This window comes from Typha latifolia, chromosome 7, assembly GCF_019914945.1.
Source record: "Typha latifolia isolate L0001 chromosome 7, TyphaL0001v2, whole genome shotgun sequence".
NCBI lineage: Eukaryota > Viridiplantae > Streptophyta > Magnoliopsida > Poales > Typhaceae > Typha > Typha latifolia.
In genome coordinates, this window is record NC_133092.1 from 2,959,782 (window position 1) to 2,984,168 (window position 24,387).

At 38.5% G+C, this 24,387-nt stretch overlaps 5 protein-coding genes across 13 annotated transcripts; 3 read left to right on the forward strand and 2 right to left on the reverse strand.

The window, feature by feature from the left end:
* The first annotated feature begins 299 nt into the window (after positions 1 to 299).
* LOC140792459 (bZIP transcription factor ABI5 homolog) lies at positions 300 to 1,963 on the forward strand. The gene is made up of 4 exons (XM_073143476.1): positions 300 to 1,157; positions 1,242 to 1,313; positions 1,415 to 1,444; positions 1,528 to 1,963. Exons 1-4 carry the CDS (start codon positions 363 to 365, stop codon positions 1,612 to 1,614), a joined length of 984 nt encoding a protein of 327 aa, XP_072999577.1. The 5' UTR covers positions 300 to 362; the 3' UTR covers positions 1,615 to 1,963.
* A 1,628-nt stretch (positions 1,964 to 3,591) lies between these two features.
* Positions 3,592 to 5,734, forward strand: LOC140791657 (uncharacterized). 2 transcript variants are annotated; one of them, XM_073142265.1, is made up of 3 exons: positions 3,592 to 3,939; positions 4,122 to 4,689; positions 5,276 to 5,734. In XM_073142265.1, exons 2-3 carry the CDS (start codon positions 4,146 to 4,148, stop codon positions 5,503 to 5,505), a joined length of 774 nt encoding a protein of 257 aa, XP_072998366.1. In that variant the 5' UTR covers positions 3,592 to 3,939; positions 4,122 to 4,145; the 3' UTR covers positions 5,506 to 5,734. The 2 variants fall into 2 exon arrangements, with proteins under 2 accessions (XP_072998366.1, XP_072998367.1); XM_073142266.1 differs by having other exon boundaries at positions 3,657 to 3,868.
* A 1,740-nt stretch (positions 5,735 to 7,474) lies between these two features.
* On the reverse strand, positions 7,475 to 12,859 carry LOC140792923 (transcription factor TGAL5-like). Of its 5 annotated transcripts, none has more exons than XM_073144160.1 (13): positions 12,557 to 12,859; positions 12,227 to 12,390; positions 11,746 to 11,834; positions 11,342 to 11,415; positions 11,022 to 11,216; positions 10,360 to 10,410; positions 10,083 to 10,142; positions 9,906 to 9,983; positions 9,769 to 9,814; positions 9,391 to 9,662; positions 9,038 to 9,277; positions 7,976 to 8,118; positions 7,475 to 7,790 (listed from the first exon to the last, which is right to left on the reverse strand). In XM_073144160.1, the coding sequence occupies exons 1-13, from the start codon at positions 12,617 to 12,619 to the stop codon at positions 7,700 to 7,702; spliced, it is 1,566 nt and encodes a 521-aa protein (XP_073000261.1). In that variant the 5' UTR covers positions 12,620 to 12,859; the 3' UTR covers positions 7,475 to 7,699. The 5 variants fall into 5 exon arrangements, with proteins under 5 accessions (XP_073000261.1, XP_073000264.1, XP_073000266.1 ...); XM_073144163.1 differs by having other exon boundaries at positions 9,038 to 9,262; positions 12,557 to 12,843; XM_073144165.1 differs by having other exon boundaries at positions 9,038 to 9,262; positions 12,227 to 12,403; positions 12,557 to 12,843.
* A 917-nt stretch (positions 12,860 to 13,776) lies between these two features.
* Positions 13,777 to 21,401, reverse strand: LOC140792674 (F-box/LRR-repeat protein At1g67190). Of its 4 annotated transcripts, XM_073143800.1 has the most exons (4): positions 21,190 to 21,329; positions 19,193 to 20,683; positions 18,230 to 18,641; positions 13,777 to 14,444 (listed from the first exon to the last, which is right to left on the reverse strand). In XM_073143800.1, the coding sequence occupies exon 2, from the start codon at positions 20,501 to 20,503 to the stop codon at positions 19,250 to 19,252; it is 1,254 nt and encodes a 417-aa protein (XP_072999901.1). In that variant the 5' UTR covers positions 20,504 to 20,683; positions 21,190 to 21,329; the 3' UTR covers positions 13,777 to 14,444; positions 18,230 to 18,641; positions 19,193 to 19,249. The 4 variants fall into 4 exon arrangements, with proteins under 4 accessions (XP_072999901.1, XP_072999902.1, XP_072999903.1 ...); XM_073143801.1 differs by lacking the exon at positions 18,230 to 18,641 and having other exon boundaries at positions 19,189 to 20,683; positions 21,190 to 21,401; XM_073143802.1 differs by lacking the exon at positions 18,230 to 18,641.
* A 242-nt stretch (positions 21,402 to 21,643) lies between these two features.
* LOC140792799 (cytochrome b-c1 complex subunit 9, mitochondrial-like) lies at positions 21,644 to 24,064 on the forward strand. Its single transcript, XM_073144003.1, has 3 exons — positions 21,644 to 21,830; positions 22,069 to 22,116; positions 23,788 to 24,064. The coding sequence occupies exons 1-3, from the start codon at positions 21,738 to 21,740 to the stop codon at positions 23,836 to 23,838; spliced, it is 192 nt and encodes a 63-aa protein (XP_073000104.1). The 5' UTR covers positions 21,644 to 21,737; the 3' UTR covers positions 23,839 to 24,064.
* Positions 24,065 to 24,387: the final 323 nt, after the last annotated feature.

A 24,387-nucleotide genomic window follows, 5' to 3' on the forward strand; every position in this document is an offset into this window, starting at 1 on the left:
AAATCTCTGTCGTCTTGCACTTACTATGCACACACATACATGCAGGCATACGTCCAAAGTCGAACAACATCCCAATCCGTTTCTCTTATTATCTGCTCCTTTTAGTTTTAGGCAGTGCAGCGAAGGGAATCGTAACCGAGCCGGGGGTCTTTTTGTACTTATTATTAAGCTAAAGCTAACAAACGAGACGCTTCTGGGGATTTCTTCGGATACTTTGTACTGCGTGCGTGCTGCTACCCAGCCTTCTCGTTGCTTCTAAGAGCTTTATGAATTTATTAATGTAACTGACTCTGCTACAGCTAAACCTGCACGGCTACACCCACTTCTCTATTTAGGGTGGCGGGTAGGATCCCTAGCGCGTCATGGAGTCGGCTTCGGGGATGAGCAAGAACGTCGGGGCGTCGGAGGACGGGGAGGTGACGTCGCAGGAGAGGGGTGGTGACCTGGAGTTCCCGGCCCTCGTGAGGCAGTCGTCGATTTACAACTTGACCCTCGACGAGATCCAGCACACGGTGTGCGAGCCCGGGAGGACGTTTGGGTCCATGAACATGGACGAGTTCCTCACCAACATTTGGAACGCCGAGGAGGGCCAAGCCGGTCACGTCGTGGGGGGTAGCGACGGCGGCGAGGGCAACGCCTTGCCTGCGGCGGCGGCGGCGGCGGCGGCGCAGCCGTTGAACACGCAGGGATCGTTGACCATCCCGGCGCAGATGTGTCGGAAGACGGTGGACGAGGTGTGGGCGGAGATTCACCGCGGGCAGGCACAGTACCAGCCCATGGACCGGGCCCACACCTTCGGGGAGATGACGCTGGAGGACTTCCTGATCAAGGCGGGGGTGGTGAGGGAAGGGCACCCGCCGCCGAGCTCGGCGATGGGGGCCTCGGCGCCGCCTAGCGCTGCCCAGCAGCAGTATGGAATTGTGGGTTTTCCGATGGCGGCGGCGGGGCCGAATGGGTACGGGATGGTGGTGGGGTCGCCGGTGAGCTCGGAGGGATTTGGGGGAGGGCAATTGGACAACGGAGTGGGATACGATAGGTTGAACGGTAGGAAGCGGGGCGCGGGGGAAGGAGCAGGAGTGGAGAAGGTGGTGGAGAGGAGGCAGAGGAGGATGATCAAGAACCGCGAGTCGGCCGCCAGGTCCCGTGCACGAAAGCAGGTCAAATAATTCATGTTGATACGCCGACATCCTAGATTTTAAATTTTATTATACTCGCTGATATTGTTGTGAATTCTGATCCAGGCTTACACAGTGGAGCTTGAAGCGGAGCTGAACCAATTGAAAGAAGAGAATGCCCGGCTAAAGGAAGAAGAAGTAAAAGCTCTACGCTCAAACTTTTTCATACACATAACACAAGCTTTGTTCTAGCCTTCTTTGCTAACAGGAGCCTTTCTTGCTTTCTTTTTGAATAGCAGAGGAGGATAGTTGCAGTGAGGAAGCAAATGGTACTAATCCTTCTACCGCAAATTTCACAATACCAATCGACCAACAATTATTCATAGCTCTTTCGTTGTCTTCCTCCTTGCAGTTGATGGAAAAGATGGGCGAACGGGCGAGTGTGAACGCGAGGAGGACTGCCCGTGCGCTGCGGCGCTGCATTAGTTCCTCCTGGTGAGCGATCGCTAATAGAAGCGATCCAAAGTCGTTAGCTTTGACGTCGATCCATTGCGGATTAATTTGAGAGGTGGTGATGGTTTTGAAACGGAGTCGCGTTCTAAGCAGCGAATTGAGCATTTGCGCGACGTAGTTGTTAAGTCTTCCGTTTTGCTCGCTGTTTCCATTGCAACTTAACGCAAGCTTGAGATGCTTAATTTTACTGCTTAATTGCTTCTAGTCAAAAATAGTTGTAGTCTCTCTTTGCATGTGAGCTTACAAATAGTTGCTCCAAGGCTGGAAGAAGAGAGTGAATAAGACGGACTATTGCGGTATATAAAATATATACATATGTAATTTTCTCATTTGTCCCTATTTGTTTCCTTGCAATATCTATATATATATATATATATACAGCGAGAGAGAGAGAGAGAGGAGAGAAGTACTTAAGGGGCTATTGGTCTCAGTTGGACAACGATTGGTATATAACTAATTAAATTGGGCTAGGGTCTTGGTTATATTTCGATCATTTGTGATCATATTAGTTGGATTAGCATGCTCTAAACAATGAAAGCCTGTATACCAGTTGTGTAGATTAGTCATGATTACTATGAAGTAAGCAGCATTGGATGTGATATTAGAAGTCCATCAAATAGTATTTCACAAAGTGGAGAGGTTTGGTGAGTATTGTTCCGCTTCTCGAAAGCCACCAAACTTATTTAATTTTAATTTATTTTATTTTTAAAGTAGAGAGTGATATTTTTGAAATTTTGTTGTATTGCGCAGCATAATTAATTACAATAATTACTCATTTTTATCAAATAATTATAATTGTTATTAAACACGAAAAAATTATAATTAATTACTAAAACTGAATTTATTTATATTATTTATTATTTTCTTTCCATGAGGTTTTTATCAACCAACCACGTTCCTCCTATTAAAAACAATCATCCTAATAATAAGTGCCTGTTTGATATTAGGTTATCTTTTTTTTTATTAAGAAACACTGTTTTAGATTAATAAGTAAACATCAAATTATTAGAAACACTATTAAATTATTCCATACATTTAGTTTATCTTATTTCTTTTTCAAGCTTGTATAGCATACTCGCAAGTCAAAAGTATAGTAAAATTTCTACATCAAAACAAGAGTATTTAACTTAGCTTTTAATTTTTATTTATATTTTTACGTGAACTTTATATTACATCCAAGTTAATTGTTATACTACTATTCTAGTTTATAATAAAATATTAAATTACTCTATTTGAGTAAGAAATTAAATTAGAGTAAAATTCATATATTTTCCAACCAAACATGGTCTAATAAATGCAATCTCAATATGCGATTATTTGTTCTAAACGGTAAATATACAATATTTCTTACTGTTTTCACCTAAAAATATGGTAAATTTCAAACTACCAATTTATAGATACGTCCAAAATCAAACTATTATTGGGAACGTTTTTAAAAAAAAAATCAATTTTCTCTTATTATTTAGATTAATATAAAACTGTTAACTATTTTGCCAAGAAAAAAATATATAATTTACTGTAGTATTCATATAATATTAATGATCACTTTTTAATGTAAATATGAATATTTTACTCATATTTTAAAAATGATTAATTTTTTCCTTCTATGATCATATATTTAAAAGAATATATATTATGATAGTTGAATCTTAATTGAGATTAGAGGCTTGTAATCTTAAATCGGTGAAAGACAAAAGATGTTGAAAGGTCTATTTTGTTTTAAATTTGAAGAGTAGAATATAATGAGAGTAAAATTTAATGAAAAGAGAATGGCAATTATAATATTTTAATATTCACATAATATTTTTTTATTAAAATTAATGATCTAAATATTAGTCTAAACTATTAAAGAGATAAAACGATACAAACGAAAGTTAAGAGTAGTTCTATTGGCTTTCCATTGTAGCTTGTAATTAATACAATTTTTTTTTTATATACATTAATGACAATGGAAACTCTCTTCAATTAAAGGGGGAAAATGAAATACCCAAAACTACTAAGATATTTCTTCTTAAACATCTCCGTCTCGAGATTCTCAATTTCCCATCACAACGTACGAATCCTTCCTTTCTCCCTCTGCTTTATCCAAATCTAGCATTGTTATTAATCTAATTCGTCGATGGATGGATGCCTCCCTCCCGTTTTTGATCTAATCGGAGGAGCTGGATCTTAATCCTCGTCCTGGTCGATTTATTTCTCTGCAAATTTGAGACTAGGAATCGCTCCTTTTCTCTTTGGCGGTAGGACTTTTCTGGTTCATCTTGAAGGATGGGACTTCAGCATTTCTTCAATTATCTCTAGATTTTGTTTGGTAATTACTTTTTAACTTTGTGGAGGTAGTAGCAAGATGCTTATTATGTAGAAAATTTTCATTGTTTTGTTGTTGTTGTTGTTGTTGTTTTTCTTCTTGAAGACAATTGATTGATTTCTCTTTGATGGTCTGCTATATTTGTTCTTTGTGCATTTATACCTTTACTATTTTGCTTGATTCAGTTCAATATTAGGAGAAGAACAAAGATGGGTCTGGGTATATCAAGGTTGATTGGATTGAAGGCAACTGTTATGTTGTTAGCATTCTATTTCTCCAAAGGGTTGGGCATAAAATTTATTTCCCTGCCCCTTCTATATGCCTCGCTGATTTCCTCTTTAGTTGCTATTGCATCTCACCCGGCAATTAATCTTCCTTTGCTCCTGGGCAAGAGCTCTGATGGAGGTTTTCCTCTTTGGTCAATGGTGCTATTTTCCCCTTACCTAGCTTTTGTTCGGATATTTGCACCTTTGAGGAGATTGAAAAGGAGAGAACCATTGTACAGTGAGGTTTCTGAAGGTCTATATGTTGGGGGCTGGCCTTCTTCTTTGGATCATTTGCCTCCAGGTAACCCGGCAGTGATCGATTGCACGTGCGAATTGCCGAGAAGCCCTGCGCTCTTAGGGATTGCATATTTGTGCATTCCTACTTGGGATACAAGGGCCCCTCTACCATCACAGATTGAATTGGCAGTTCGTTGGGCATGCAGAAAGAGGGCTCAGAAGAAACCTGTGTATATCCACTGTGCCTTTGGTGAGCGCTTGTTCTTCTTTCATTAATTTGATTAGCTTTTAAGGTAGGAGTAAGGAAAAGAGAGGTTTGGTGATTGTGTATATGCCTGCCATATTCTTGCTCACTTCATCTGCTTTTATTATAAAGTCCTCTATCTAATAATTGTTTGCTTGCTCAAAGGCAGTAAGGGTCAGCATAATAGATTCTTTACTGTATAACTATGTTTCATCACATTTGTGCTCTTCTTTTGTTGCAGATTTTGGATAGAGAGTAAATCAATGTACACGAACTTGTAGATGTTCTGTTAGTGGTTAGCATTTGCATTATTTCAAATATCTGTCTATTAGTTTCCTCCAAAACCTGCTGGTTATGAAGTTAGACAGAGAATTCTTAGTGGACAATTTTGCTTATTTACAGAAGAAGTATTTCTCCTGTTTAAATTGGTCTGTATTTGTGTTGAAACATGAGAAAGAAAGTTCTTTTGTACGTTATCGAAGCACGTGCAATTTTTTGTTTTGGATTAATTGTGACCCAATGTTGCTGCATTTTTGTTGAGTCTCTCTGGTTTCATCATGAGTTGGATCTTGGATCATGAAAATTGTAACAGGCCATGGGAGAAGTGTATGCGTGATGTGCGCCCTTCTGGTGGCATTAGGCTTGGCTGAAGATTGGAAAGTTGCTGAAAAGATGATTCGAGAGAAGAGGCCGTCTATTAGTATGAATGATCTTCACCGAAAAAGTTTAGAGGAATGGTCAAAGCATCTGCTTTCCTCAAAAAGAACTGTAAAATCAGAAGTGAGTTCTGCTATTCTTTCAGACTATGTTAGCAGACGATGAAGTTGGATTAGAGTCCCCACAATATCATTGTTTAAGCAAGTATGAACATATTTTAGTTCACTAGTAGGAGACTTGTTCAGCTAATCTGCCTGTAATACTTCTCTAATGTCCTTTTCTTTGGACTATATGGTTAGGTCTTGAAGGTTCTAGACTTATAACATGTTCCAAACTATATATTGAGATGCATTTGGAAAAAAGAATCACTTGGCTATCCTCTTTATTGATAGAATGCTTGTTGTATGTGCTATATGTTTAGAACTCTTATTTCTCGAACCGTCCAATTACTTCCTTTTGGTACTTCATGCTCTATGTTACTTCACTTGAAGGTTCTGAAACTTCTATCATGGCTGATCTGACATTAAGTCTTGAACTGGGGTTCTTTAATTAATGATGTCAAGTTACTGTGTTAAGTATTCATGATGGTGAACTAGCTTACTGTTGTTATATGTGGAGAAAAAGGCTAGTTAAATGAAACAGTGGTGTTCTTTTCAGTGATCAATTTGATTATTCAGCTGGTTGCCCTTCCATGATTGCTAAAACAGAAAGGATGTGTAGTTTATTAGTTAATCTTTTCGATATGCTCTTGATTTTGAAAGTTATATCTCATATTCTTCACTTAGTCTGATTTAGAGGATGGCTATAATCCTGGTGGTCTTCAGCTTGGTTCTGCTACTGTAATCCAATTGCTGCCAATTGATAAAGGAGCTCCAGATAAATTGACCTGTCTATTTAATTTAGTGAACTTGTCTGGTAATTGTCTTTCAAAAGTTTACTGTGTTTCTATTGAAAATATTCTACCTTCAAGTGAGTGTGGCTCCTTAGGGTAGCAGTATTTTTCCATGGTTTCTCATAGTACCACCTGATTTTGGAGTATCTATGAGCTTAAATTTCAATGAAGCAGAAATAGAAATTTCTTGGCATGCAACTAGCCTTGTGGATTATATGGATGCCTTCTATATCTTACTTTGCCTCATTAAGAAGCAGTCACATTCACATTAGGATCTTATTGAAGATTTTTAGAAGATACAATTGTGTCTATTGTTGAATGAGAGAATAATTCTTATTTATTTATTTTGAGTTGAGCACGAAGAGTTAGGAGATACTATATTGCTAGTATAGAGCAATTTTGTGGATACAAAAACACTTTTGAAATATATTATGTTTTATTATTTTTCTTAAAATATGTAGCATTATAATAAGCCAGAATATCTAATCCTATTGCCTAAATTTATACTTCTTTTTTCTTGTTGAATATGCTATAAAATAATTAGATTTTGTTATATATATTAAATTTTGGGTTAATTACATTTTGACCTCATTAACTATACATTATTTTTTCCTCCATAACTTGGCCCCCTAAACTATTCAAAATAATCAAACTCTTTACAATCAAATGCCTCCAAACATTCACTCACCATTAAAAATCATGGTGATGATGATAGTTGTGGTGGTAAGGATATTTATATAGAATTTGGGTTGGAAAGTAAATGAAGAAGACATTGGGTGGAAGAAGAGAGAAGAGGTTAAGGTTTTGGCTCTATGAAATGAAAGGGGAGAGAGCTTTAGGTTCATATTTAGGAAAACCATAATGGTAGACGAAGAAAGACTTATTTGTAATGAGGGAAAAAAAGACAGGGTGAGAGTAAAACATAACCTATAGTTGATGGGGATCAAAGTATAATTAACCCTTTAATTAGTTCTCTTTCCATCGTGCAACACCACTACATATTTCAAGTGCACATACATACACATTTACATACATAAGAAGTGGAAAGTCGATTAGTTGTTATCAATCACACAAAAAGCTGAGTCCATTTAATAAGGGCGTATCATCTTCAATTCGTTTGGTTCTTAAAGCCAACTTGTGAATAATATATCAACTTTTATCATTTTTTTAATCTAGATATACTCATAGAATTATGCTTGCTATAAACTATATCTCCTTGCAATTAGTTATGACTAGAGAACATCCACAATCTTGCCTCCTTTGCCTTCCTCTACTTAATTTATTTCATAAACCTTTCATCATGCTCAAGAGCCAGAAGAGAAAGAGTTGCTCCTATTCCACTTCTCCAACTTCCCATCTTCATCTCTTTTTTACATTGCTTCATCATATTATAACTCTCTCTCTCTCTCTCTCTCAAAGATGATTAAAAGATTGGAATGGCCGACATCTATAACTTAGTGAATCTTCTCAGAAGGCTGGAAATTGATTCTGTTGTGATTGATGAATCACTTGTAGGTCTGTTGCTGTAGGGAATGCACTCTCATTTGCAATAAAATTCCTATTAAGAGCATAGCAAACATATGATAACACAATTAGACAACAAGAAGGATTCATAAAAGATAACTAGTAAAAAAAACAGAGGAACAATATGATCTGAAAGATGCTTGTCAGAGTGATGTACATATCATGAACTGTGTTAATTATAAATAGAAGTGATTTAGATTGAACATTTAGAAAGCTTACTCTCTAGGACGGGAAGCCCACAGGGAGCTGAGAGCACGAAGGCGACTGTAGTACTCTCCGATCGCAAGGAAGCATCTTGCTGCTTGCCTGACAGTCAAAATCCGGCGCAGTTGATGCAAGGTTTGTTGCCTCAAATGGTCAGCCTACATGATCACAAAATTATGTTTCCATGTAACTAAAAATCTAAAGTTACATAAATATTTGTTTAGTTTTGCATTATCCACTTTGCGTAATGAATTTGATAGGTGTTATAATATATGGGACTGCAGATGAGATTTCTGAACTTTTCAATCATACAATTGGAAGTGACATGTAGTCTTATTTTTCTAGACATAATGTATCTTTCTTCTAAGTTTACTTTGTGTTTTATATTGATTAACTGACCAAATGTAGTTCTCTATGATGCACAAATCTTGTTCATTGTCCAATCACCATTTTTTAGAAACCAAAAGCCTGCCCTTGGTCCACCCTGTTATTTATAAATCTTTGTGAGAATAAGAAGGACAAGGCGTTATTTCTCTAGCCAGTGGTGGAGCCAGCAAGTACTCTGCTATCAACTTTTCAATGTGGACTCTATCAAAGGACAAAGCTAAAGAGACTAGGTAAGTGTGTCCTTTTCTTGCTACTATTCTTGGACTGAGACATTCCAACTGTTACAAGGCATGGGGCATAATAAATGAGGGAGTAGGGCAAGGAGAACAATATAATGCAGAGAGAACTCAAATATTCTTCCTTGACTTTATGCAGGATGTGATGGGTCTTAGTGATATGATTCTTGCTACTCCTCCTGGGACCAAATCTTCAAAATATATAGCAGTTGATGCCACCAGCATCAGCTTTGTATTCTATTGTAACAGAACTAATAATGATTGATGCATCCCTTCCTAAAAAGAGTCCAGGATCCTCATGCGACCCATCTGCTAAAGTACTTACTTCCTCTAATGCTATTGCTTCTTTCCAAAAGAGAATTATTTGAATTTGTGATCAGGGACATGTATAAGTAATGTAGATTCTATTGTTATATTTTGCATATCTTCTTGTCATGAGACACTGAGTGAGTACCTGTCGGACAAAACCTTCGAGGTGTGCAACCTTCTCGAGTGCAACGACCATCTGACTCATGTAGTTTGCAGCATTAGCGCCGTCGTTAAAAGGCCCGCTGGCGACGGTCTCAGCCAGCGACTGGTGGAGCTGTTCAAGGCCCTGCGAGAGAGCCTCCTCCGCTTGCTGAGATGACTGTTGAAGGCTGCAGATACCCATTAGCTGCTGCTCCGTTAATGGATCCAACTGAGGCATTAGTATCTGAATCAAAATTTGTTGACAGTGAAGTTGGTGAGGCAATTCATGTTATATTTTACCAAATTCAAGTACATTTCTGTTATATTTTCATAGCTTAAGATGTTATCTTATAAGACCTTGATCAACTCTGAAGGCCTAAATCCACCCATCCATAAGAAACATCGCTCCGCCGGTGATGTCCACATTCCGGACAGGAGGTGGAACACATCTGATTTAGCCACAGCAGCTTTCAGATTGAACAAATCATCATGGTGAGCAATGCATTGATCGACGATGAGGCTAAGATTGACGTCGAGAAGGTGAGCATGCAGTCCACCTCGCAGCTCTGATAAGTGCTTGCCATAATCGTCTAGCCATTGAGCGTACTCCATGTCGAATATTGCTGCACCTGCAGCTTATTCCTTTCAGAAGCATGCCCATGTATAATGCAGCTAAAGGTTTGAGGATAACTGCAGCTATGTAACTGATATCAGAAGAACAAGTGGAGTGTATACCAGAATTGATATCTCCAGATGCACTATATCCACCAAGAAATACACCCTGAACGCCATGCAGTCATATGAATTACCATCTGAAAGAGGCATCATCTGAAAAGATAGTAGATAGATTATCTTAGTTAGAATTTTCGAACCTGTGACCGCGCTCTTTGGAGCTCTTGTTCCAGTTGTTGAAGCCTAATTCTACTGGATTCCAGCTGCTGCACATAAGCCTAAGGGTAAGAAAAAAAAGAAATAGATGCATTAGATTTGGTTTGTATAAAGCTTTAACAAATTAGACCAATCTTGTGGTAAGAAAATATCCCTCCTACCTTCTTTCTCAGCCTGCTCTTCTTTGCAGCCTCTCTGTTTTGAGCTAATCGCCTAACAGTCTAATGATTAAAGACAAACATCATGTACTTCAGAAAAATCAGACAAAATTTATGTTGAATTAGCCATATATGACATGTTTCAATGTAACAACTCTCAAAGTCAAGATTGGATTGCAGAGTATTAGGTCCTTCACAAAAAGTTTCTAATAGTTAATATGATTTCCAACATGCTTATCACAATTTTTACAATTTAGAGAGAGAGAGAGAGAGAGAGGACCTTGGCATCTAATAGCTTTCCTTCTTTCCTAGCTGAACCAGCAGCCTTTCTCTGTGGCAGAAGATATAAAAGCTATTAGTCGAAAGGATGTATCTCCATTTTGTAAAATAGAGAATGTAGCAAATCTAGGCCATATCATCAAGGTTTTGTATTTAACATGCACTGATCATATTTACAATATTAAGTTAAAACTCTTTATAACTTATTCTGAGCAAGAAAAAGAAAAGGCCTAAGTTGATTTTTAACACAGGAAGCTTGTCCAATAACTGCAAGTTTTACATTTATCACCCAGAAACGATGAAGAGAAAAAGTCAGATGCTATAAACTGTTGATGATAATTTGATTACAAATCCAATTACTATTTAATAGGTTGCCTCCTCAAGAGTTGTAAATATACTGTTCCAACGGATGTTTAAATCAACAACAGTACAACAGAATTGATGTCCAATACCATGAACTCCTTTTCCCAATGTCCTCATGGGAGTTGTTCTTCATTAAAAAAGATCCAAAAAAAAAAAGAAAGATAAAAGCTATTGAAAAGTCTGTTGGTTCTTCTTGGGATCAGTGCAGCGTCTAATCAATCATCTAGATAAGAGTCTTGGATTTGGGAACTGAGGTAATCGTTTCATCCACTAGGATATGAATCAGTAAAAGGCACTCACCTTCTCTTGGGCTCCATCCTGCTGCTCTGCTGCTGCTCCAGTCCTGGAAGCATCACTTGCCATCATCTCTTGCTGCTTCTGGTGTCCAGAGTGATCTGAACAAGCTTTTATGCTCACTGGGGAGTCTGACTCCAATTGAGATATTGTGTTCTGAGCTGAACCTGAATCAGGGCTCCCTGCTGACTGTGACTTCCCCTGTTGCCATTAAAGAACCCACCATAAGCCCACAGATGTGGCAAGGACCTATCTAACATCCTCCTCATTTACCCTACTCTCTCCCTATGCCAAAATAATACCAAAGTCAAAGTGCAAGACCTTACTCTGATGATTTGCTGGTATCTCATTGGCCATGAGGGGAAGATCTCAAGTGTGAGGGGCCTGGCTGTGGGATAAGCTGCACCAGAGAAGTCATGAAGTGATGCGGATGATCTCAGATAAATAAATAGAATCTAAGTTGCAGAAGGAATTAAATACAATAGAGTGAGGGGATCATGAATAGGTTTCTAACTTTGGGTGATCACACCATTTAAGTTTGTGAGCTGCATGCCATCACTGTGGTGGGGAAAAAGGCAAGGCTTTGTAATCACTGTGTGGAAGTGTGAGAGAGAGCATTTCTGGTAGGTGGTTAAGGTTTGAGAAAAAGGTAGCCCAGAGAAGGGAAGAAAGAAAGAGAGAGAGAGAGAGAGAGAGAGAGAGAGAGAGAGAGAGAGAGAGAGAGACATACCCTTTCTGTCTCCATCACTCCTCATGCCATCAACTCCATGCATGAGAGCCTCCTCCAGCTCACCAAAATATGCAGCTCCTTGTTGATTACTGATCAAGTAAACAAAACCCATATGAGTGTTGCAGATAAACTATTACTATTGGAAAGAAAGTAAAGACAAGGGTGAAGAGGTGGATGGATAAGAAGAGAAGTAAAGAGGAACCCATCAAAGAATTAGGCTCAAAACTTTTTGAAATTGGTGGGTGGAGGTGTAATCCAATGAAAGAGTGAGACAAAGCATACAGCTCGTTAAAATTTATAAAGCATCTCAGCACGGAACAATAAAGAATCCCTGTAGAGATTTGAAAACTAATACATGGAGTAGGGATTAAAAAAAAGGCAGTTCACTAAAGTAAGGGGAATCTATAAGCTCTGAAGAAGAAGAAGAAGAAGAAGAAGAAGAAGAGGTCAACAAGTAAATTGAAGAATTGAAGAACTGTACAAATAGTCAGTAGCAGTTGATGTGGAGCCATGGATCCCATAGATAAGTGATTGCTGTAAAGGCCCAGAATCTGAAACCCCAGTTTCACCAACTCTGTGATTTGCCATCCAAATAGCTCTCTTCAGCCTCTGGTTTTCCTGAACGCCTTCCACTATGATCTCTCCCTGCTTTACAAAACTAATAGCAACGAGAGGTGAGAGAAAGAAACCCAAGTTGCAAGAAACAAAGAACAGAGATGCAGGAAGGCAGGAAGGATTCAAGCTTGCTACAGGTATGGCCTTGGATGGAGTACTACTTTTTTTATTGTCATTAATAAATCATCTGATGGACCTTAACTCCTGTGAAGTAGTGTGTGAAGTTGTCTCTGGCAACTGAATCACCCTTGGAGTTCATCCATTGTACTGCAGAAAAGATCTTGTCCTTGAGAACATGCCTCACTAGTATCTGTCCTTTTTTGGGGAGGAGGGAAGAGGGAGTAATAGTGTTTTGGCAGGACTACTGACTCCTACTCCACTCCTTGTAACCAACTGTTACCTCTCATTGGCTCCCCTTCTGGGCTCTTCAGAGATAAAAAAAAGTACTCAACAAAACCAGCACTTATTAGAAGAGAGAGCTCTAACTTCTATCCTTCTTGTTCTCTTTCTATAATGCATAGGGAGGTGAGTTTGTTTACTTCGTCAACCTGAAGACATTTTGATATATTATAGTATAACACTTAACAACTGAAGAACCTCTATGATGAGCCCACAAGGAAAGCCCACTTGGATTACAAAATTGTGCACCTGAAGTGGATTTGTTTGATATTATACCTGTGTTTATTAAGGGGTCAACATCTTGGCCTTGTCAAGCACCCAAAACTCACGCCGCTTAAAGATTCCTTCTTCCCCTGGGAAGTTTGGTTTGGGTATTATTGTGCACTCTTGTGGTGTTCCAATGGAGCATCTCTTTGCTACATAAGGTAAGTTTTTGTGCATTGACCAGTCACTACATATATAAGAATAATCCTTTGGCTGAATAAGGACACGCAGTGGTGTTGAAGATGAGTATTTATAATAACAAACTTGGTTTCTCCCCTATCAGACATCTAGATATGAGAATAAGTCCCACAGAATTATGATGACCTTATGGTAGGGGAACTTTGGTTACAAATTGAGAGCATTTTTTTTTTTTTTTTTGTTCAGGTAAGTAGACTATCACTTTTTGAAGCTGAACAATCCTGAAAAATATAACCTGGCCCATTAAGTTATTGGATCAAAAATATGAATCTAGCATCAGGATCTTATACCTTATTAACCCAGGAGGATAACCAGATTCACTTGAAATATTAATTTCTTTTTTCTAAATCGCAGATGATTCTTTTGGATTTTCCTTTCATTGGAAGACCAGCAAGAAGGTCAACTTCCCTTGGTTTATGAACAGGTGCAGATTAGCTTTCGGCATTGAAACTGTCATCAGAAATGGTAAATTGCAATAAAGCATCCACTTGCAGAACCATTTCTGCTTGGTGAAAATGATGCAATCTACAAACTTTATAACATGTGAAGATTCACTTTCCGAGTCACCAAAAGGCAATTTATTTTTTAACTTCTTCACTTTCAGTACAATTACAATGGAAGAAAAAAAACAATTGATCTTCTTCAGCCCAATCAAACAAACTGAAGCAAACTACAAAGTAATCATCATACCTGGTTCCTTTGACAGTCACAACTGTTCACTTGGTATCCACACTACGTACATGTACTGTATAAAATTTATATCAGTTGGGAGTTCATAACCCAGAAAATGAACAAAAATTACATATCTCATCTTTGCACCTTCAGAAAGAAGTTCCATAGAAGGATATTGTAGTTTGTGGCCACAGAAGGACATTTAATAGAAACAGATTTAGTTGCTCAGTGAAACAAAACAGCAGGGGTGTCTCTAGTATCTCCACTGTACTACAATGAAATCAATTCCACAAATGATTAGCAAGCTTTGGTCCGGCATCTTTCTTTAGTAGATGTAAGACAGAATTTCATAGAAAGAGAGTAATCTTCAAATTCTGAACCTCAATACAAGAGGTGAAGCCCGCAAGTTTCTCCTCCTCATCTCTTAATGAGCTTATGTGAAGAACACAATGCTCCAGCAAATCATAAGGCCGCCACATTGTCTCAAAAAATTTGGTATGTCAAGGGAGTGTATTGGCACTACAATGTTTTGACAAACTGGAATTAGCCATCTGCAAAAAATAAACAATATAAGTCCTTCCAGTTCTTATAGAAATAACTAGATGCCACACTGCAAACACACAAAAATCTGGGTGAACCTTTCACCAGGTCAAGTAGTAGGACAAAGTGTTTATTAATATTTGATAGGTGTTCCCACTCCCCAGTGAGAGCAGGTCAGTCACAATACAATTGCCAGACTACTTATGAGCTATTCATGAATCACAAAGCAGTATGCATCTTCCTTACATGATAGATGTTAAAGAATTATAAATTATATGTTAATCTGGTGTGACTATTTCAATTATGATACGCCTTAGAACAATTCCCATATCCAGCATATGAGTGTTCCAAGAAAATTCATTTAATATGGGAGCTGGTTGCTTTGGACTGATATCAGAATGTGGAAAAGGAAAAGATAGAAATAAATACCAAATGGATGATCCATGGAAGGTTCTTAATAAAAGACAGGCAAGATATTACTACTGCAAATTGCTGTCTTAGGAACATATTTGCCTTGGATGGTTTTTTCTATTGCCGCATTAAACTTTCCATTATAAATAGAGAATTTCAAATCACTAGTTTGGTCTCAGATGGATAAATATGGCAGTTTATCAGGGTTTCTAATAGATGTTGCTGAGACAAATGAGTATATATAAATAACGGTATCTAATTGATACCTTGGAAGGTGGACTCACATATGAAGTAAAAGATGAATCCCTGAGGTTCTCACATATAAGCACCTTCTAATATATCTTGACTTTTTCCCATGTTTGAAACTTCCAACTTTTTTTCATTTTATTAAAAAGAGCTGTGTAATCAACTGACTCTTACAACCCAGTACACAAAATTGCCTGTACAATCAAAATTAGTGATGGAAAACCGTGCAGGTGACATTGGCATAGACACCCTACACCAAACCTCCAGATCTGCCACGGGCAAGCCTCCTGAGCCCTTAGGATCAGTACTAGCTCTTTCGAATCTGCTTCCATCAAGACATTGTCATGGAGGCCCTGAGCGCCCTTCAATCCACACTAAACAATCCAAGCTTCTGAATATAATGGCAAAACTTTAGCCGTAGCCTCACCCCTACTATCAACACCTTTCCCCTTTCATCTCTAATGATAAATTCAATTCCCCGTTGATACTCTTCCTTAGCATAAGACCTGTTGTATTCATCGTGACCCATCCTGCCGAAGGAGCTTGGACCTAAACTGTGTGAGAAGCCTATGTCCGCTAGTCACTCTCCCCTTCTTAATTTGGTATTCATAAGCCAGTCGACTGGCCTGGTGAGAAACCTCCCTCAGCATGGTGAAGCAGTCGCAGAAGACCTGAGCATTGGGTTCCTTCCAAAGACTCCAAATAGTCACAACAATGTGAGCCTTGATAATATCATTATGTTGGGGGTTGCCCACCCACAATTTGATTATCCAGTCATTGGCCAAATCAAGCCTAAACCCTCCGCCAAGCCTAGTAATCTCAGCCAGAACATCCCAAGTCTCTAATGAGAACCTGTAGCAATACAACAGATGGGCCACGGTCTCAGTTTATAGCCCAAAAAGAGCATAATTCTCATCGAGCCCAATCCTAAGTCCATACAAGTAGGCCCTAGTAGGATCTCTATTCCAGAACATCTTCCAAATGGAGCGCACACTAAGGGCTATGGGAAGCCTCCACAGCATAGTCCAACCCCTTGATAGGCAAGCGTGAAGAAAATTGTATATGGACCAGGTGTGGGCCTCTAGCATGGCATTTGGTGCCCAAATCCACATATTAGTAAAGCCCACCCCACCCAACAGTATCGCAGCTCTCTGAAAGGCCAGAGGAGACCCAAACCAATGCAATAGACTTTGATAATCCCACGTCCCATTGCACAACGCGATTGGCTTGAAGTCTTTGATGTATATCGGGTTTTCTTTCTTAGGGATTAGGGTGACATAAGTGTAACCCTAATTAGGGCTGTCAAAAAAGTTCGTCGGTTCGCAGGGCTCACGAGCTCGGCTTTAACCTAAATGAGCCGAGCCAAGCAAAAGTCAACTCGCTCGACCTTCTCAAGTAGGCTCGACACATAGTATATGAAATTATTATAATATATATGCACATATAAATATTACAAGTTCTATCTTGCAGAGCTGGTTAAGGTGGTTTATTTTAAGCAACCCAACCTGGGTTTGAATCTTGGCATACTCCATTTATTTTTGTTATCTTCTCTATAAGGAATCTTTAGTCTCTAGCCCTATATCGGAGAATTAATAGGATTCCTATGCCCTTACAAGCATCCTTCCCTTTAATACATCAAATTGGCTTAAGTGGATCAACTTTATGAGTTACTAGTCATTTTGGCTTGAGTTGTCAACCTGAGCTCAAGCCTCATCGAGTTGGAGGCGAGACGAGCTGAACTTTTCCAGCTTGAATCAAGTTCAAGCCAAAAAAATCTAGCTGCCAAGCCAAGCTTGAGCCAGGAAAATCTGGCTATCATGCCGAGTTGAGCTGGGCCCAGTTCACTCAAGCTCGGCTGATTTACACCCTAACCCCAATGAGTGGGAAGGAGTTATGCCTGAAGAAGTAGGAGATCACCTCACACAGACTCTTACCCAACAAATCTTAGTTACCAATATATACTTCCACATGCATGTCGTCGGGTCTAGGGGCTTTACCATGCAACATACTCCACAAGGTTGCTCTAATCTCCTCCATCGTGGCTGGCGCTTGTAAAGCCTTTGCATCCTCCTCTTGAAGTGATAGTAGAGGAGGGGTAGTTTCAGTCAATAGTGGTCTCCTCCTGAGGTTGCAACAGCCCTCGGAGCCAGACATAGAAGTCCTGAAAGTTATGAGGTATAGCTGTCGGATCCTCGACCCAGGGGCCACTATCATTGAAAATCTTTGTGATTCTATTATGCCTGCTTCGGATTGTGGCAGCAAGGTGGAAAAACTTCGTATTCCTATCCCATCTCTCAACCATTGCAATTGGAACACTGAAACCTCTTGATGATTATTTGTTGAAGGATACAGGGTAACTCCAACTTAATCTGGTCGAAGGATATAGGGTAACTCCATTTATATAAAAGCTGAAAAAAGATCTTAGCAAGTATCAATTGCAAATGAGAACCTCAGTGTGGTCATATTATATACATGAGAACAGGGTGGTCATCTTATATACATGAGAACCCCAAGTGAGTTCACCTTTCAAGTTGTTGCTTGAACAAACTCAAAGTTAGCATGAGCTTTGTTCAAGACTAAGCAAGCTGGCACAAGGTCTGCTTGATTAAGAATATTGTAACTGTGACCATAGGGAGAGTAAATGTTGATCTTCCACCCATCTACACCCGTAATATTATTGGTTCTGTTATGTTAGCTTTATCATATTTTCTCTAATCTAAGCTATGGTAGATAAGGAACCATCAGAAAAAAAAATTGCAAATGCTAATCTGAAGATGACAAATATGTATAAGAAATTAAGAGCAATCTCCAATAGCTGATCTGACAATGATGATTTTAAAGTATATCATGGACATAAGAGTAAATCAGCAGTATAATAGTTCTTCAAAATAAATTAGATGACAAGTATGAAAAGGAAAGCCTATTGATTTGTCAGTATTCTCTTATAAAGGTTGAATGTATACTAATGGTTTGAACAGAAGCAGCTGTCACCATTTTCATGGTCTTTCTAAAGTCAACTTGCCAATTTTCTTCAACTTTCTGAAGTCCAATAATTATGAGCTTTTAAGCAGATTTAAGTTAACTCCTATATCACTTAAACTAGTGAAGAATACACCAAGAAGAGAATAGAGAAGTGAACCTTGAATTCTTGAAGCATGGATCAGCCCCATAAATAGGAATTAGGCATTCAAGGGAGTGTGACAGGAAATTGGAGTCCTTGGACTATCGGCATATTATGATCTCTAATGTGCTTGCAGCGGGTTGCCAAGGTGATTGATGCTGTCTGGAATGGGGTGGATGACACTCTTAGCCATTGGACTGATGAACACCTCCATAACATAATCTTGCTCATTCTCTTAAAGAGTATATCTTTTTCGTAATGTGCTTCAGGACATTCATTAATGTAATTAATTGTGTGCAACTACAGTGAAATTTTGTAAACTTCCTACTTTCCAAGCAGACAAATGAACCTGCACTTTATGCTATCAAACAAGATGGCACATGCCACTGGAAGATCATCAAGTAAATTGTTTCAACAAAAGTTTGGTTTCCTGGAATACAAATCCCAACGAAAGTTATGACAGATAACAAACACATTTCATTCGAAGAAATTGACAAAATTCAGAAAACAATGGATAATTTGACGTATTCCACAACCGGGGCAATGTTAAGCAAGGTTCATAATAAATTATCAGAAATATCAAAATCTGACTGCCAGACTCTTCAGTTCTGGGAAAGTAAGGGCACTATCTCTGACACTTAATAGAATGCTAGCAACGAAATAGGCACGTAAGAATAAAAGACTTCAATTGTTCATGATCATTAGACAACAGTTATAACTAAGTCATATAAGCATCCTGGAAAGACTGACTGCTAACAAAGACAACGACAATAGAAAAGGGTGAGGCATTAGAAGTGATAAAGACTAAAAGAAAAGGGAAAAGAAAGACACTTCGTGAGGCATGTATTACAGAAGCTAAATATATGCTTATAAAAAATAAGAAGATAGTAAAGTAAAATGGATATGATTACATCAGGATCTCATAATATGATAAGATGGAAAATTGCTCATGAGGTCGGAAAATGTGAAAAATTTACCTGCCTTTTAAAGATTGAGACAGATTACAATGTGAACACAGACTCAGTCACTCACTGAAGATCACTCATATTCAAACTGCACATCCATATGCACATATTTCCTCATAAGACGAACTATAAATGAGGTAAAATTGGCCAATATTTGGCGTTCTTCACGTGTTTTAGCCTCTGAAAGAACACCATGGATGACTAGTTTCTTTAGGTTTGGGCATCTTTCAATCATCCCAAAAACCCAGGGTCCAAACTGCTCACTTATTACAGTCCATCCCAGTTCCAAAACCAACACATTCTCCAATGGTGATGAATCTTGCAGACTGAAATTGAGCAGCCCATCCCTTAATTCATAACTTAATGAAAGATGCCTAAGCTGTGGAAAGGAAATAGCAATAGTTTCTGAGTCTACAAACTCATCCTCATCATCAAACACAATGCCCCAAAGCCGTAGTCTTCTTAGTTTGGATGATCTTGATATCATGTGGTAGAACCTTGGCCACATAATAGTGAAGTTACTCACATCTACAACCTCCAGATGATCTGTATTCTCCCCAATATCAAATTGAGTAACACTAACATCATCAATCTTGAGATGCTTTAGGGTGCCCTTTCCAATCAGCTCAAAGAGATCAAGATTTAATGCATTTAAGTGCAGAACTTCAAGATTATCTGCTTCCAATATTATCTTGTCCACACCTACTGATTTTGCATTGAAATTCTTCAGTGTTTGACTGCTCAGTTCCATTGTAGACTGTGAATCTGATGTTACGATCTCCAAAGCATCAAGTGTCAAAGACTCTATTTTAGGGCAGGCAGCTACCAGTAGGCTCAGATCTAAGGCCGAGATGCTCACATGTCTCAAAGAAAGGGACTTGAGACAAGTAAATCTCTGGTAGCTTGGCTCCACACCAGTGATAGAGTTGTGGTCTAAATCCAGCACCTCCAACTTCTGCCTACCACATTTCTCTAAAACGTTTACATTTGGATTTGTACGAACATTATACGATAGACTCCGCAAAGATTCTCTAGTATACATCAGCCAGGCAATTACAGGTGCTGCTGAGAACTCATGGGCACTATCCATATGAATCGAGAGACACTGTAAGCCCATAGTTTGGAATATAGTCTGCGTTATAAGAATCTCCAACTGTCTGGTGGTGAGATCACGAGGCCAATCATCAGAATGGAAGGATAGGGAGTGGAGATGCTTCCTACAAGCTTCCCTCCATTTCCGACAAGTCGCGGATGCAATTACAACATCCCGAGCAGTTCCAAGATGGGAAAGAATATTACCGATGACTTCAACTGGTAAGTTCTCCATACATAACGAAGAACAATCAACTTGTAAACAAGAAGAAAACTAGCTTTGTATAATTCATTCCATTGTGCAAGTCCGAATTTATCATATCATATTCAATACCGCAATGCAGAACCTATAAAAGCCGCTGCCAATTGAATCAGTGGAATAATCAAGAGATGTAAAGCCCATCATTTTCCTTTCCTGCAAAGTTAATGAAGTAATTAAGAAAGCGAGGCATGCCTCAAAAATAACGAAGTAACCTTAATGGCACAGAAAAATCCTAAGTTCCAATAGATTCCAAGCAATAAAGGAGGAAGGCAATAAATATGAAAGCTCTAATGTTATGAACAAGGCGACGGATTAGAATATAACAGATCTATTCACCCAATTTCCCACATAGACAACAATTCTGAACACCTAAATCCAACAGAGTCAACGAATTTAACATCCTTCCGAATATTTCAAAGAGATCTACTTAGATTTGATTGGATCGTTAAGAAAGAACCGCCACTTTCGATAAAGTAAATTACTAATTACTCTGAAACCATCAGACGAATCCACCTGGCTACACGCGTTCTATAAAATTCAAAATCCAGCAAATGAATCGGCAGGAAACCGAGGACCCAAAGAATTTGACCCAAAAAAATGCTTCCAAAACACAGACGAACGAGGCACGAACTCAACGAATTAAGATCGAAAGGAAGTACCTTCTCGTCTCGAATCGATCGCCGGATCGATCAAAGAACGAGGAAGAAAGGATCGATCGATATGGTCAGAAGAGGAGGGCCTCTGATGTAGATGGTGGGAAGGAGGAAAGAGGATAAAAAAAGAATTTTTTTTGTTTTTAATTTGGTGGTCTTATTATTATTAGTTTTTATCAAACGAGCGACGCAGAGAGAGAGAGAAAGACGAAAAGGTCAAGCAGCAGCGAAGAGTTTGAGTGGTTGTCTTCATTTTCCGTTCTCTCTCCGCGACTCGGACTCGATTGCGCACGTGCGGCGCGCCCGAGCGCAAACGGCTCGGATCTGATAAAAAAAGGTGTACACGTGGCCTGCTGCTGCTGGCGTTTGACGTGCGTTTCAATACTCCAACTTGAACCAAATCCGCTCAGATTGGGGCGAGGAAACTAAAAGACCGATATATCCCTACATAGCCCAATGCAAACTGGAAAAAGGAGCTCTTCCAATAGTCCATTAGTCCATTACGCCGTGGAAAAGCCGAAGAAGGAAGCAGTCGATCGATCGATCCAGTAGCCATGGGGCTTTGGGAGGGGCTCTACCGCGTCCTCATGCGCCGCAACTCTGTCTACGTCACCTTCGTCGTCGCCGGCGCCTTCGCCGGAGAACGGGTTCACTTCTTTCCCCCCTCCCCTTTTCTTCTTTCCGTCGTGAGCTAGGGTTTCTATCGATTGGATCTGATGCAAGGATTGGGTCTTGATTTCACTTCCCTTTCAATAAACTTTTTTTCTGAGATCGGGATTGCGTGCTCGAGTTTTCTTGATCTGGCTGAAGACGTTGTGATGATGATTAGGTTTACACGCATTTGAATGCTTATGTGTGGCTAAATTGGTAGTTTATTTGTTGCAGATGGTGGATTATGGAGTTCACAAGATCTGGGAGTACAATAATGTTGGGGTATTGCTTTCCTGACCTCATTTTTTTTAATTTGCTTTTGTTGGTTGATTCGTATGGTAATTTATTGTCATGATGTTGTTAACTGCGATACGCTACTCAAAAGGAGAGAGTAATTTGACGATATGGTTCTATTGATTTTGATGCACAAATAGCTGGAACTGATCTGTAACTTTTACCTGTTAGTCCTGCAGACTACTCATAGTCATAGAAAGGAATTATCCAGCTAAGTCATCTATTTGCTTGTATTGTTCTTGTTCTATAGTATAGAAAGATCAAGTACCTTAATCATTTATCAGAATTTTCAGTCGTCAGCATGTCATGGACACTTCAATTTTTTAGTGCGAAAATCATTTAACAAACATTGATTGGTTTGCAGGTTTGTTATTTTGGTCTTCAAAAAAGCACTGAAATTTTGCACTTTTGAAGAACAGCTTGCAAAGGAAAGCCATGTTCTAAACTATCAAACCAGTTTTCATCCCTTAGATCTTGCCCAACTTCAGCAATGATCAGAAGGATTTTGTTGGTAGCTCTTGCACTAAAATGTTACCGCCTGCAGTGTTTTCAGTTTTCCACAATCTTCAATAGGATAGAAGCCTTTTAATTCCCTGCCATTCATGATCTTACCTGCACTTCTTTACTTCATATATTAGAGCAAATTTTGATATTTGCTGCTTCTCAAGTTCACAGTCCAACCTATCCTTAGCATCATCGTAAGCCCTCGGAAAGCCTAGTTGTGAGCAGTTTAGATAGACTTTGTTCTCGGAGAGAAAGGATTGATGACGTTCTATCCTATCATTATTAAGGTTTCACCTATGCAGCATAAGAAATTCAATTCAACTCATTTGATATTGCATATGTATTTTCTTGTACTGCACTATATACAATTACAAAAGTTTTGTTTATAGGGAACTCTGTCAAAACTTGCAATTCTTAAAAGGAAACTGAAGAATCACTTTCTTTATTTTTATAAGGATCCCTGGCCAACAAAATACTTTCTTTTTAAAAAGCTTCTTCTCTACATATTTTCATCATCATTAGTAATGATCTTGTCATTAGTATGATACACTTTACCATGACTTGTTTCAAGTTTCTATTGTATTATGGGTGCCTTATACTCAGGTAATCACCAGTAAGGATGTTGCTGAACATACTGTATTGAATCTTCAAAACATCAATAAGCTAATGTAGACGAACACTCTGCCACTTTATAGAATTAAGGTTGTCATATCTTACATTTTGAACTGTTAGGAATGTATCATTGATTTTTATGAAGGATCTTCTAAACTTTTACAGTTCATATTTATGCTTCAAATTTTCCCCTCTTTTAACAACTGTGATGGACATTGCTTTTGAATGCAATTTTAAGATTCTTGTCATCCATGGTTTTATTTTCCTTTATGTAACTGATATGACGAAAGCATTCTTATTCCTGAGTTTCCATGCTGTGAGTTGACTTTGAATGTATAGGTTAGTTGAACTAACCATATTTAGTGAGCTTGTAAGATGTGTTCCAAGAACTGTGCTAGCTCCTCAATATGATGACTAATTGTTATGTTTCAATTAATTGTACTTTGCTTGCTGCTGTAAAGAAAATCCTCCTCGTGTACTGTATTCATTTCCAGTAATATTCATTATGAGGGGATGAGACAGTTTAGTTTGTTCTTGATGCAGAAGAGGTATGAAGATATTTCAGTATTGGGGCAAAGGCAATCTGAAATCTGAATGATGACGTTTAGCTTCTTGCCGATCCTTCGGAGCCGTTAAGTGTAGAAGTCTTTTGGAACTTCTTTTTTTTTTTGCATAATAAATATAAACAAAATTGTTGAGCCAAGAGTAACAATTTCTTTATTTCTCATTTTAACGGTAAAGCCTAAAGATTGATGCAGGTGCATGATTTATTTTATGTGGATCTATAATGTGGATCTTGATAAAGATAGATTGGCAGCAAGATTTATCGCATCTATGTTTTTGCTGCTATATTCTATGAACATATATGCATTTAGGATGGTTTCAAGTATGACAGTGCTATTCGGATATATATATTGGAAATGAATACTGCTTAGAACTTTTAACGTGATGATGGATTAGTGGATTTATACTTGACGAATGGTGATAGTATGATTTTAGACAATTTGGAATTTATCCTATAAAATTGGATGGAAGAAAGAGAGGAGAGAAAAAAAAAAGTATTAAGTAGATTGCACCAAACTTACTTATCTAAAATTAGTGTTTGAATATTAAACTAGTTTAGTACTCACTAAACTGATTTAA